Source organism: Scyliorhinus torazame, chromosome 5 (assembly GCF_047496885.1).
Source record: "Scyliorhinus torazame isolate Kashiwa2021f chromosome 5, sScyTor2.1, whole genome shotgun sequence".
Classification (NCBI taxonomy): Eukaryota; Metazoa; Chordata; class Chondrichthyes; order Carcharhiniformes; family Scyliorhinidae; genus Scyliorhinus; species Scyliorhinus torazame.
In genome coordinates this window covers 257,346,795-257,361,340 of record NC_092711.1, presented here as the reverse complement: position 1 = coordinate 257,361,340, position 14,546 = coordinate 257,346,795, and the positions used below count along the sequence as shown (strand labels likewise).

Below are 14,546 nucleotides of genomic sequence, written 5' to 3'. Positions count from 1 at the left end.
GATGTGCTGACCTGTGAGGCTTCTGTTATGGATTATATAGGGGCAAACTTCACCACAGGGACAATCATCAATTTTCATTCCATTGAAATCAGTTTGAAAATACAAATCTCTTTTCTTTGGTTCTGAAAATTGGATGTGGTTAGATTAGTCTTAACCATTTATTAATGGGCACTCGGTTATCTCATAGTAAAAGTCTAGCAATGAATGACCACTGACTGGCTTTTAAGTTGGCAACATTATTCAAGCCAACAGACTGACTGATGTGGAGAATGAAAATGTTATATTTATGCGGTAGGGGCTAACTTATTTTACAGACAAGAATGATATACCTGATGTGAGTCTAAGAGAGTCTCGAGCGGATTATTATGGATTGATCTGCTATACTTAACACAGGATGTCAAGTGGAAAACACTTCCATTTGTCAGCTCAAAATATAATTACATGAAGTATCTGCAATAATTAACATTTTTGATACCTAAGAAAAAAAGATTTACTCTTCAGATATGGGTGTTACTATCACCATTTATTACCTATCCCTGACACAGCTGAATGGTTTGTTGAGCCATTTCAAAAGGATAGTTTAGAGCCAACCACATTTGTTTGTGACTTGATTCACATGTCGGCTAACATGTGTAATGGTGGCAGCTTTGATTCCCTAAATGACGTTAATGAACAGTTGGGTTTTTATGACAACCCGATAACTTTCATGGTCAATTTTTCATGGATAGCAGAATCTTTTAAAATAATTCCTTTTCATTTTTAATAGAATTCATGTTTTCAAACTGCAATGGAGAGGTTTGAATTTGCTTTCACTGGATTATGAATGCAGGGCTCATCCAGTTCAATAACATAAGCACGACATCAGCATCCTTCATCATTGTGACAACAGGAAATGGGTGCCCCAATATAGTCAGACCTTTTGACATCAGTACCCTTCTACCATGGTAACATTTTTTCCCATTGTTTGTAATAGGACTTCCCATAACAGCAGCTTTGTGCTGATTTTTGGTTCCTGAAGCAGTTTATTAGATCAATTATTTTTGGTCATCGATAATGCAACATCAAAACTATCCTATTAGTTTCTTAACTATTTACTTTGTCGCATCCCTACCTTGTTAAATACAAATTTAAAGTAATATTTTAAATCCTTTCTGTGCAAAATGGTCAGACGATACTGAAAAATATGAAGTATCCTCATCTAAAATTAAAGATATAAATACATTTTCAGTCACTCTAATTCAAATGCTAGTCTTGGGCTTAGACTAGACATATCCTCATAGCTTCAAGTTGCAAATGAGATTTCATCACATTATTCCAACCAATGTCCATGAGGAATTTTGACTGCTGTAAGTTGAATCTCAACAAAAGCCTCCGTCATGTTAAATATTCACTGTCCTGCTTGGGGATTTATGAATATTACTTATTCTAAATAGTTTGCTTTCAGAGATTTTTCTGCCCACAGCTCAGAAATCATTCCAGTCTCTTAATGTTGAGCCAGACTTGAAGGAGCACATATTGAAGAATCACGGCTATCTGTGACCAGCCACTTCAAGCACGACTCAATGGATAAATTCAAAATGTACTTAATAATGAGTTGAAGTATTGGGATAATGAGTTGAAGTATTGGGGCAGCCTAATTTGTATAATTATATAATGAATTTAACAGAATACAAGTAAATGTGGACATCCCACATTAAATAGCGTCAACAAACAGCAGTTGCGTGCAAGATTTTCAACCGGACACAATGAAATGATTGGCTGGTTCTACAAAAGAAAACTGCTTCAGGTTTTATACCTGAAGCACCAGCACAAGTCTGGCTCTTTCAAAGCAGCCATGTACAGTGAGGTACAGCCATGGAAACGGATGGCATAATCTAGTCAAGAAATAATTTGTCGCAAACATCCTAAAGTCTGTGGATCAACTGTTATACTGCTATGGATAATAATAATCTTTATTGTCACAAGTAGGCTTACATTAAGACTGAAAATGAAGTTGCTGTGAAAATCCCCTTGTTGCCACATTCTAGCGCCTATTCAGGTACACAGAGGGAGAATTTAGAATGTCCAAATTACCAAACCGCACACCTTTCAGGACTTGTGGGAGGAAACCGGAGCACCCGGAGGAAACCCACGCAGACACAGGGAGAAGGTGCAGACTCCACACAGACAGTGACCCAAGCTGTTAATCGAACCTGGAACCCTGGAGCTGTGAAGCAACAGTGCTACCCACTGTGCTATCATGTAGCCCATAATCTCTAGCCCCTTGTTCAGCTGGTAAATCAAGCACCCACTTGGCACTTTGGGAAGGTGGTGGAGGGGCTGGTTGTGGAGTAAGTATTTCTCAAATCTCTCTTAGGTCACTGTGCAAAGTTCAGGTTTTGTAAAAAGTAACCCTTACTGTTCTGGAAGACAATAAGCTTCACTTCTCATGTTGCACTGCCCTCCAATGTTAGCCAGTTCCGAGAGTAGACAGTCTCTGCCTCAAAGGCCATGCCTGATATTAATGGCCTTGTAATAATTCCTGCTCCTTATTTGGCTGGCTAAAATAAATCAGTGAGGACCCAGCACATCCGACCCCCTACAGTTTCCCCCTGGACTCTGACAGACTCTCACTTGGGTCATGTGGCAGTCTAACTGAATCCCTCAGCTAATTCAGGTACAACACACTACAAAGCATTGTCCTGTAGTTAGTGTACCTCCATAGGCTTGTCACTGGAGCTGCAGTAATGCACAAGGCATGAAATTTTCATGGTTAACTTTTCCAGTTCATCGCTTAATGCATATGGGCACTCACTCAGTGTGAGGACCTGGAGAATCTACTCTTCCATATAACCTTAAACTTTGGCTGTGCATGGAGAAAATGTTTCGAGTTATATATCTCTGTAGAGGTGCTGACAGGACTGTCGTGGTGGTGCAAATATTTGGACTAATGAGTTAAGAGCATTACAAAAGCGTAACATTTGGCACAGCATTAAAGCATAGAATTGCAAATGCAATTTTCTCTTCAGCATCTGGTACTAATCCAATGACAAGACAAACCTGTAAACAGATTTAAAGAGACAGGTAGAACGATATTTACTTTATGTTAGGACCAATGCTAAATGTTACTGGTTTTGGAAGGTGAAAACAAACAAGTCATGGTTTGCATCTCAAACTAGTGCTTATTGATTTTTAATAAGTCACATTCAATTCAATCATGTTTAATCATATTTTTTGCTGAAATGAGGACTGCATGACACTGTATATTGCAAGATCAGCATTCCAGATGATCTCCTTTGCCAGCTGTTTTATTACCCAATAACTCAAAATGAATACTTTCCCTTCACTGTTTCTGACATATCCAAAATATGCGAGATAATGTGATCAATTTGTAAGAATCATGTCATTATTTGTGTCAAACTTATGTGCATAATGTGTTATTCTGAATTAAACTCAAAACTTGTGTACAAAATAAACTGCATTTCTATCTCCATTGCTGGTATGAGGAAATGCACCTCGGTATTGAAGATAGGTAAAAGGTGAAAATCAGTTTGTACACAATCCTCAGTGTACAAATAAATTGTTTAGATCATATAAACCAGAAAAGCTCAGCTGGTACTTCAATGCAATAATGAGAGAATATTGTGTTGGAATTAGTGAGTGGCTTTTAGCCCATTAACAGTATAGTATAGGAATCTAATTCAATATGTATTGAGCTCTCAGTAGTTGCTCAAAATGTCCTTGCAAACACATAAACATAGGGCTGAATTTTACTGACCGCCCACAGATATGAATATAGGTAGACTGACTATAAATGATTGCACCGTACCATTGACGGCGGGCTCAGCACTGGCCCGCTACCCTCACCCTACCAGTTTGGGAGTTACCTGGGTTTGGAGACATCCATGGTTATGCTTCTCCCCCTGCCTCCTGCAATACTGGAAGTGGCCACCGACCCTGTTGTGGCAAAGAGCTACTGGCCTCCAAATGACCGGCAGCTCTACAAGGATCTACACTTTGAGACAAACGGAAATCTCACTTCATACTAATGAAAGAACTGTCACCCGAAATATTCAAGCCCCGCAATCCAGCCAAGCGGAATTAGGCTCGCACCACACTATACGGGAGCTTGTCCGGTGTATATATTCCAGCCCATTGAATATTTACAACACAGAAGGGAGCCATTCGTCCCATAGTGACTGTGTTGGCTGAAAAAGAGCTATCCAGCCTCATGTCACTATCTAGCTCTTGTTGTGTAGCCCTATAGGATGTGATACTTCAACGGCATATCCCAGTTCTTTTTAAATGTGATGCGGCTTTGTCTCTCTCCCACTCTTTCAGACAGTGTGTTCCAGGCCCCCAACACCCTCGGGAGGAAAAGATTCTCCTTAACCCCCCTCTAATCCTTCTGCTAATCAATACTCTATCCATGTTCCTTATGATTTTATGCATTTCAATTAAATCTACCCTCTGACTTACAACTCAATCCTATCCTTAGAGCTAAAATTTTCCGTTCCTAGTGACAACCTCTAAATCTGCTTTTAATGTTCTCTAATACAGTTAACTTGTTCCTGTAATGCGGTGATCAAAACTGTATGCAGTACTCTAGTTGCGACCAAACTGGTATTCTGCACAGTTCGAGAAAAGCCTCATTGCTCTTATATTCTTTGCTTCTGCTATTAAAAAGAAGTATCCCGTAAACAAACTTAATCGCCATATTTACCTCCCCTGCTCCAATAAAGAATTTATGGACAAGCACTTTAAGATTCCCTTGCTCCTCTATACTTCTCAGATTGCTGTCATTTATTCTGTGCTCTCTGGTTTGTTCGTCACCCCCCTCCAAGTGCATTCCCTCACAATCCTCTGGATTGAATTCCACTGGTGACTTTTCTGCCCAGCCGACCCGTCCATTACTATCTAACTCTACCATCTCTTTAGCCATGCATTCATCTGCTGTATTGTATTTCTGTACTTAATGTGTGTGGCACTGGGAGTAATATGGAGATTACTATCATTAAGGCCCTGCTATTTATTTTATTTTCTAACCTTTTCAAATCTGCATGCAGGTCTTCAGCCTTCTTTCTATTATGTCATTGGTGCCAATATGAGCCATGACCTCTGACTTTTCATCCTTCCCCTCAGAATGTTGTTAACTACTGAATGACATCCTTGACCTTCGGGAGGCAACAGATCACCCTGGATTCAAATCTGAAGCTACAGAAACACCTATATGTTCTTTTACTATTGAGTAATCTGCCACTATTATTTTCCTGAAATCCCTCCAGTCCTCCTGTATAGTTGAGTCACCCATACTGCTGTGGCTTTGGCTCTGACTGTACTCCACAAAGGAATTATTATCCTCACCAGTATTCAGAACTAATTCCAGTTAGAGAGCAAGACCTGCCTGGGCCTCCTAGACTGGTGGTCAGAAATTCCTCTCTCCTGGCCACTCTTTATGATGTAAGGTTACCATCTCCTGGAATGTGCGATCCACATAGCTCTCAGCCTCACAGATGCACCACAGTGATGACAGTTGCTGCTTGAGCTGCTCAAACTGATGAGTGAATGGTGGCAAAACATATGGCTGTCCAGGGAGTCCTGGAGTTCCCACATGGGACAGGATGAGCGTTTGACAAGATTAAAGTGCCCTGTCATGACTCAATTTATTGGGCTACTGAATGAAGTTCGTAGCTTTACCACTGTCATAACTTAAAGAATAAAATAATATCACCAATTTGCTGTCCTGTAAGGTCTTGATAGGGTGGGTGTGGAAAGGATGTTTCCTCTTTTATGAGAATCTAGAACTAAGGGCCACTGTTTAAAAATAAGGGTGTGCCCGTTTAAGACCGAGATGAGGAGAATTTTTGTCTCTTAAAGGTTGTCTCCTTAAAATGCAGTGGAAGTAGAGTCTTTGAATATTTTAAAAGCAGAAATAGATACATTCTTGATAACTGAGGAGGGTGAAAGGTTATTGGGAGTAGGCAGAAATGTGGAGTTGAGGTTACAATCAAATCAGCCATTAAGGCTGGAGGGGCCAAGTGGACTATTCCTGCTCCCAATTCATATGTTTGTATGTCACTCCATGATTGTTCCTGGATTTGTCAGAAATACACTGCCTCCTCCGCTTAGATCCATGGGCGTTCTCTCCAGCTCTATTTTCACTTAACTAATAGATTTTAATCTTTTAACCAATTATTTGATCTTGTTTAAATTATAAGTAGATTAAATGTTCACCTGTAATACAAACCACTACAGCTATTGAAAGCAAAATTTACACCTCCGTTCCCCACTGTATCAAATTCCCAATGTTTGCAGTCTTGTTTGCGATGCACTCTGTTCTGCCACCATTCTGCTTTCTGCATCTGGTTGATATGTTACATCTGTGATGTTATTTTCTATTGCTCACTATAGTCTATTGCTCATTATAGTCTCAAAATCTATGAATGGCACAATAATATAAAAGCAAATTATTATGTTGAGTACAGTTGATCAAATCCCCCAGATAGCTAACAAGTAAAATATAACTCAAGCTAGAGGATAAAGAGATGCGTCACTCATTTGTGTGGTGACTACACCAACATTCGATGGGATATATTCCTATAATTCCCCTCCACCATCCATTATTCTCCATAAACTAATTGAATAAAAGTGAGCTGATGGTCATTTGGTCTCCATATCTGAGGAAGGATGTTCTTGCTCTAGATCAAGTGCAGCAAAGGTTTACCAGACTGATTCCTGGGATAGAGGGATTGACATATGAGGAGAGATTGAGTCAATTAGGATTATATTTGCTGTAGTTCAGAAGAATGAGGGGTGATCTCATATAAAATTCTAACAGGACTAGATGCAGGAAGGATGTTCCCGATGGTGGGGGAGTCCGGAACCAGGAGTCACAGACTAAAGATATGGGGTGGACTATTTAGGATTGAGATGAGGAGAAACTTCTTCACCCAGAGAGTGGTGAGCCTGTGGAATTCGCTGCCACAGAGTAGTTAAAGTCAAACATGTATTTTGAAGAAGGAGTCAGTGGTGAAAGGGAAAGTGGGATTAGGCTATTAAGTTTGATGATCAGCCATGATCATAATGAGCGGGCTCAAAGGGCCGATTGGCCTACTCCTGCTCCTACTTTCTATATTTGTACATTTCTATTAAAGCTGCATAAAAGATTTATTTTTGAAAGATTCCTCTACATGACTAAAAAAAGAAATTAATGGCAGAAGGCATTGGGATTTAACATGCTACATTTTACTTCTTTGGATTTGAAGTTTAAGTAAAATCTAAGTTGTGCATAGATTGGGTGATCACAGCTTAGGCAATTGTTATGGGCGAGGCGTTTTCAGAACCCCAAAATGTATCATGGAGTTCAACCAACCTCTCCCTTTAGTGGATTTGTTGCTTTTCCTAGCACACAGCTTTTTCCCTAGGTATGGGATTACAATTATGGACACGTGGATTTTTAAACATAAAACACTGTTTATTCCATGAACTCAACTTAACATCTTAAATAAACATTGGATCTCTTAACACCCCTTACTTCAAAGATAACTCAGAAAATATTGCAACAGTAAATAATTCCTCAAAATGTTCCTTCAAACTTCCAAGAGACTTAACACCTTTAAACAGTATCACATCAGGTTAAAGGATATATATTTTTTCTGTAGAATGGCAGAGATATATTAGCTTGGTTGACTTCAGCCCCAGCACCTTCCTTTCTTCCTGCAGCTCTCTGGACACCCACAGAAACACACAAACTGCTTTTTCCAACTGGCTTTCTCCCTTCAAGCAACTCACAGCAAACCAGAACTTCTCAAGCTGCTGACTCAAACTGGCTTTCTCCTTTTAACCAGCTCACAGCAAAACAGCCAGGCACTTTTAAACTGCTCTCAGCAAAACCAGCCAGGCACTTTTTCCTCCAAACTGCAAAACTAAACTGCAAAATGGCTGAACTGAGCTGAGCTCCACCCACTCTCTGACATCACTGTTTTCTGAAAGGTACATTGCTTAAACATCCATGTCTTAAAGGTACCCTCACATGACACAGTCTCCTTTCAACTCTGGAACCTTTGTGGAATCTGGCCCAGATTGATGTGAATACATTTTCTCTGCTGTTCTAATGTTCTTACGTCAAATGGGTTTGGGTCATTTTGAGCCAGTTTCTGGTGAACATGAATCCAATGCACACCATGATCTTTTTAACAGTCTATCAGTGGATATGTGAGATTGGTACAGATGGAGGGACATTCACCTGAGTTTGGGCTAGCCTACGTTATTTGGAAGAAAGGTAGATTCATTTTGCAGGTTTTATTTGATGTAGATTTTTTTTAATGGTGACCCAACATGCCAGAATTTGTATGGCTAGACCCTCCAACTTAATGAGCATTAAAAAAGCTAATATGGAAGGAGGCATCAGCACCTGAAAACTCACATGATTAATTCTTGTCTCATCACAGCAAGCACTGCAGGCTAACCTTACAAGTCTAGTGAAGAGGAATACTGAGCTGGAGTCACAGATGGGCAGACTCATTCAAATCTGCCAACAGGTGGAGGTGAGTTTTTTTTCTTCTGCTAGCAAGCTACTTAATGAACATAACTGAGGCACAAATGAGTGGAAACAATCGAGTCGTGGAATTTTACTGCAGCATGCTCGACAACAGTAAATGTATATGCCAAAACAAATGAGTCCATAGTGGACTATAGGGTGCTCTCCCTTTTAAGAGCTGACTGGTGGTGATTTAACCTGAGGGGCACCACACTACAGGTGAGGGGCAAGGTTGAGAAGGGAGGACCTTCATGGATAATTTCAGCCGGCATGGGAATTTATCCGGCGCTGTTGACATCACTCTGCACTACGAACCAGCTGTCCAGCCAAATGAACTATTGGAAAACTGTAATCATTAGGCCTTTAATAAATTATTGATTGATGGTTTGTTTCCGTATTAGTTTAGAGGGTGTTATTCGTTTTCACTTCTGGCAGAGAATTAAGTCTCAACTGGAGGTCCAGATCTTCCTGAAGAAAGAGATTTATTGCTAACTAGTTAATGAGGTTTCTAGGAGATTAAATGAACCACCCATACTTTTATAACAAATGATGTTATGTTGAGTGAATTTATAGAGGGGACGATGATTGCCAAGTTCAGAGATGGCTTCTCAATTTAGCTGATGATTAGAAGTTGATGCTCCATGTGGAAGGTTGGTAGTGCTGTTTGGAAAACAATTGTTTTCAAATAATTAAGTAACTTATTAGAAACTTGCAGAGAAGCACTAGTCTTCAAAAAAGCAATTTTGAAAGGTTTGGGCTGTACAATGCACTTAGAGGTACTATAATAAGTACAAGTAATAAACTGTTCCAAATACAATGTCTGATATGTAATGCCTTGTTTATAATTACCTCACAAAGAAAGCATAAGAAATTTCCTGACCCAGATATTCACTCCCAAGTTGAGTGAGAAGAGATGGGAGAATTCCCAGCTCTGTGTTCCGAGCCTTTAAAAATGGCCACCCTGTTGGCCTGTTTTTTGTTACGAGGGGGTGGGGTGCGAATGGCTGGACTAAAAATCAGGCCCGGCCATCCCCTGGTATGGGTGCCGTGGTTCCCAGGTGCTGAGCAAGGCTGGCAGAAGGCCTACCTCTGTTCCAGAACTGTGGTGAATAAAATATTTTTTTTAAAAAACCAAAAGTTCTCATTCCCCCACCCAATACACACTCTCCATACACCATCCATGCCAACCTATGGCATCTCATGCCCCTCACACTCCCACCATAGTCTCTGATACCCCTTAAGCCAACCCAAGCATCGCTACCCACCCTCATTACCCCTTATACCTTCTATGCCCCTCAAATTCCCCCCGCATCCCTTTGACATTCTATAGTCTCCAAGCAAACTTAATACCAACCAATTCCCCACAACCCTTTATCCTTACCCCCTCCGTGCCAACTCACCTGGTATCCTTTGACAATTCCTTAAATTTCTTTGACAGCTTGACAGTTCCTTGACAGCCTGACCGTTCCAATGAGTTTATGCAGTGTTTATGCACAATCAAGTATCCTTTAACATTCTCAAAGGATGCCTTATCTCTCTCAAAGAACACCCTTCCTCTCCCAATGTGTCTTACCTCTCCAAAGTGGTACCCTGGCTATCCAGATGAATCTACAAAGTTCATACTTCCTCTTGCTTGTTCAAATCTGCACACTTGGAACTGCTCACTACACTTCAAAATAACTTACTGAATATAAATTGCTTTAGAAACCTATGAAGAAGCACACAAAAATATTTTCATTTTTCATTGATTCAACTGGTCAATGCTTCATCAATAAAGAACTCAATAAATTAATGTAACTCCTTCTCCCCTTCTTGCTACATCAGTGTTTCACGTACTATCACAGCAAGGCCTGAATTTTGCACTCATCGGGAGTGTACAATCGGCAGGGCTGGAAGTAGACGTGAAATATACTGTTGGCTGCGATTTGCTCCAGAACGGGATTTCACACTGGCTGGCCGGCCAATTAATGGCTAGCCAATGTGAAACACGCACTGAGGCTTGGCACTGCCGAGGTGTGCGGGAAGAGAGCGGGCATTGAGAAAAGGAAGGCTTGGGATAGCACTTCCATTGGGCTCCCAAAAGGCAGACAGCTACAGATGTTTACAAATTAAAAGTGATGAAGAAAATGCAGCAAACTGTTTCAATGCAGCACAGTCAAACACCTGACAGCAGGGGCAAGACTCTCCGACCCCCCCGCCGGGTCGGAGAATCGCCGGGGGCTGGCGTGAATCCCGCCCCCGCCGGTTGCCGAAGTCTCCGGCACCGGATATTCGGCGGGGGCGGGAATCGCGCCGCGCCGGTTAGCGGGCCCCCCCCCGCTCGATTCTCCGGCCCGGATGGGCCGAAGTCCCGCCACTAAAATGCCTGTCCCGCCGGCGTAAATTAAACCACCTATCTTACCGGCGGGACAAGGCGGCGCGGGCGGGTCCTGGGGGGGGCGCGGGCCGATCTGGCCCCGGGGGGTGCCCCCACGCTGGCTGGCCCACGATCGGGGCCCACCGATCGGCGGGCGGGACTGTGCCGTGGGGGCACTCTTTCCCTTCCCCCTCCGCCACGGTCTCCACCATGGCGGAGGCGGAAGAGACTCCCTCCACTGCGCATGTGCGGGAATGCCGTCAGCGGCTGCTGACGCTCCCGCGCGTGCGCTGCCCGGAGATGTCATTTCCGCGCCAGCTGGCGGGGCACCAAAGGCCTTTTCCGCCAGCTGGCGGGGCGGAAATTCGTCCGGCGCCGACCTAGCCCCTCAAGGTTGGGGCTCGGCCCCCAAAGATGCGGAGCATTACGCACCTTTGGGGCGGCACGATGCCTGTCTGATTTGCGCTGTTTTGGGCGCCAGTCGGCGGACATCGCGCCGTTTCCGGAGAATTTCGCCCCAGATCTCAAAAAACGTCAGTCCCCAGATGTTTTTTTTAATCACATTGCATCCCAGGCTTTTCATCCAACCCTTAATTCAGGTTGAAGCGAAAATGTAAAAGTTGTGTGGCCAATAGACCCACTCATCAACTATAAAATGGACGGCCATGTAAAATTACTTTTAATTGACTTCTTCAAGGGCTTAATTGCCCACTTAGTTGTCAGTGACCACGCTTCCGAATCCCGAGTGTGCCCACCAAGCCAAATGTCGCGCAAGTGTGCAATAAGGTCGGGATGAGCGTTCGACGACGTCTTGTGCGATTTAGCACAAGACTCTCTGGTCAGGCGCCTGTCCACAAAAAACATGTGAAAATACAGCCCAGATTACTTGATCTAAAATGAATAGCACTTGCTATTTATAGACATCAATTCCAAATTCTCACTTTTACACTGTCAATGCCAATATCGTATGCATGTTTTTCAAAGGTGGAATTCATTGTGTGACTTAGTCACCCTTCAAGAAGACTTGAAGTACTTGTTCTTGGATCTCTCACCTACACATCTGACCACACCTTCAAAAATTTCAAATGTCATGGGCATTAGTCACTTTATTTTAAAATGCATTAAGACTGGACGCAGCACCTTGCTTGGCTTCTCTACACGACACCCTCCTCCTTCTTTGCAAAACCCTTATCAATTGTTTAGTTGCAGAGAGGCACTGCTGCCTTGCTGAGCTGAATACAAGGGGGTTTCTGATTAAAAACAAAGTCATGCCTGTTGGTAATTTGGTGTCTCCAAAAGCATATTGAACAGGTACGAACTCAATCCGAAACTGTAGTGCAGTCTCTGAAAGGCCTAAAATCACTGTCTGTGCAACTCCTGACAGTAACTTAGCTGTGGGACACAGACCATTGTATCCTGAGCTGATAAAGGGTGTTGTACAAGCTGCACTTTCGGCACCATTCCATGTAAAGTCATTGAGCTTCATATAAATGCTTGAGGTGTAACTCATAATCTCTTTACTTATGAATTATTGTCCAGGAAATAGTGGCTTTATTGATAAATGCATGCCAGTATCTTGGATTGAATTCAATCAGGTTGTGATGAAAGTCTAGTCTCCCTCTGCTGGCTGAGAGTGCTCAGTGATCAGTGCCACGGCTGATTTGCCTTAAATCCATACCACACAAGATTGGACAATGTTTAAACCTGTTCAGAAAGCTTCACCCTTTACCTGACCACACTAAATATGACCTCAGGATTTTAAAAAACCCAGAATGATATAGAAACATAGGGCAGAATTCTCTAATTTTCTTAAATTAATTTACGGGATGTGGGCGTTGCTGGTTAGGCCAGCATTTATTGCCCATCCCTAGTTGCCCTTCAGAAGGTGGTGGTGGTGAGCTGCCTTCTTGAACCGCTGCAGTCCTTGAGGCACAGGTACACCCACTGTGCTGTTAGGGAGGGATCTCCAGGACTTTGTCCCAGCGATAGTGAAGTAATGGCGATATATTTCCAAGTCAGGGAGGTGAGTGACTTGAAAAACCATCTGGGACTAAGTTCCATGGTAGGTGGTGGGAAGGGGAAAATGTTTCCCACTGCGGAGGCTGGCAGGAAAGCACCCCAAATCTTCGGGCCACCATTTTATTAATTATGCAACTGGCTGTTTTGCACCGTATTCTGTGATGGGGCAGGCCCTGAAGGCACATAGACTGCTGTCCTATTGCGGCACCATCTTGAAAAGGCACCCAAATTCACGGACCACTATTGAAGAAGGAAGATGGACCTCCTGAAAATGAAGGCGGATCTCCAGGAATATGCTTCTCCAGGACACTGAAACTGAAATATCTCCCTCTCGATGATCCCCACCCCACCCACTGCAGTGGTATTCCAGGACCTAGGGTTTCTGGCAGCTTTCATTCAGAGGCCGCCCAGATGTCTGCATGCCACGTTGTTCCAGACATGTTTTGCATTAGCGTGTTTCCTAATTGGACATGGCTGGCCTGGGCTTCAATTGCAATCCATTAGCAGGATGTACATCAGTTTCATGCTGGCCTCCAGCTGTTTTCCCGATTAGCAGGAAACAATGGAAAATCTTGCGCTAAATTCAGCCGATGTCAAACTGATTTTTGGACCTCCTGTTGAATTCTGCTCCCCTCCCCTCCCCTGCCCACCTGCCATTGAACTTGCTAGCTGGGAGTTGGGAGAATTTTGCACATAGTAATGAGGCAGATCAAAATAGATAATTATAATCCTACTGGTCAGTTTGAAAGGTCAAATGTCATACTCTATTCTATTTCATACATCAGAATCATTTCTCTGATGTCATCATCCTTTTCAATTTCTCTGCCTTAAATCTATTAATTTCCCTCTTCAGTTTTATCCACTGGATAGAAAACAGCAGTGAAGTTAACCCATGGTCCAGATGTGTCACAGCATTACCAATCTGATCTTCTCATTCCCAGAATAAAAATAATGTCAAACATTTCCTTCTGTGAGGAAAAAGGCCTTTGGGGGGAAAACCCCCCACATTTGACAGACAAGCACAAAGATCGTGAAAAGAATTAGAAAGGTGAGCAACTCGTTGGAGTTTCCAGAATGGATAAATGAGGCTACCTTTATTTTTCTGTAACTGCCATAAATAACCCTGACAGGGCCATTACCTCTGGAAAGAGTTCACAAGATAAATTGGATTGTTGAAGTTTATAGCCTAGCTGTTTAAGTTTTCGAAATATATTTGTTCTGATGCTCACCGAGTGCAGCCTGTGGCCTTTTTAATGCTCGTCTGAAAATATGACCACTTCTCAACCACTTCACTAGTTCCACGATTAATTTCGATCAATGAAAACAATTGCTTCTCCTGTTTCATTGTGTACACATGTAGAATTATTTAGCTAGACATTTGAAACATACAAGTTATTTTCTGTTGGACTACCTACAAGGCTCATAATTCCTTATTTGTGGGTTATATTTCTGTGGCATTGCTCCTAAATGTCTCGCTGCTTTAGCGAATAGTGCATGGCCAGTATCCATCCCTCCCCTTCTCCAAGGCAATACATCTGAGGCCCAGTTGAGGCTTGCCCAATTATGTCAGCCTCCATTTCGACCCTAACTCAGCAGGCATTTATACAGCTGCAACTGGAACTATGAATGAGCAATCCTCAGGCAGTCTTTTTA

The 14,546-nt window shown here is 42.5% G+C and overlaps 1 protein-coding gene across 3 annotated transcripts in view; it reads left to right on the top strand.

The window, feature by feature from the left end:
* mid2 (midline 2) overlaps positions 1-14,546 on the top strand; it is a 306,551-nt gene that overhangs the window by 239,949 nt on the left and 52,056 nt on the right. For all 3 annotated transcript variants that reach the window (XM_072505416.1, XM_072505417.1, XM_072505415.1), the window contains exon 3: positions 8,430-8,525. In XM_072505416.1, the coding sequence (XP_072361517.1) occupies positions 8,430-8,525 (96 nt within the window). The remainder of the gene's footprint in view (positions 1-8,429; positions 8,526-14,546) is intronic.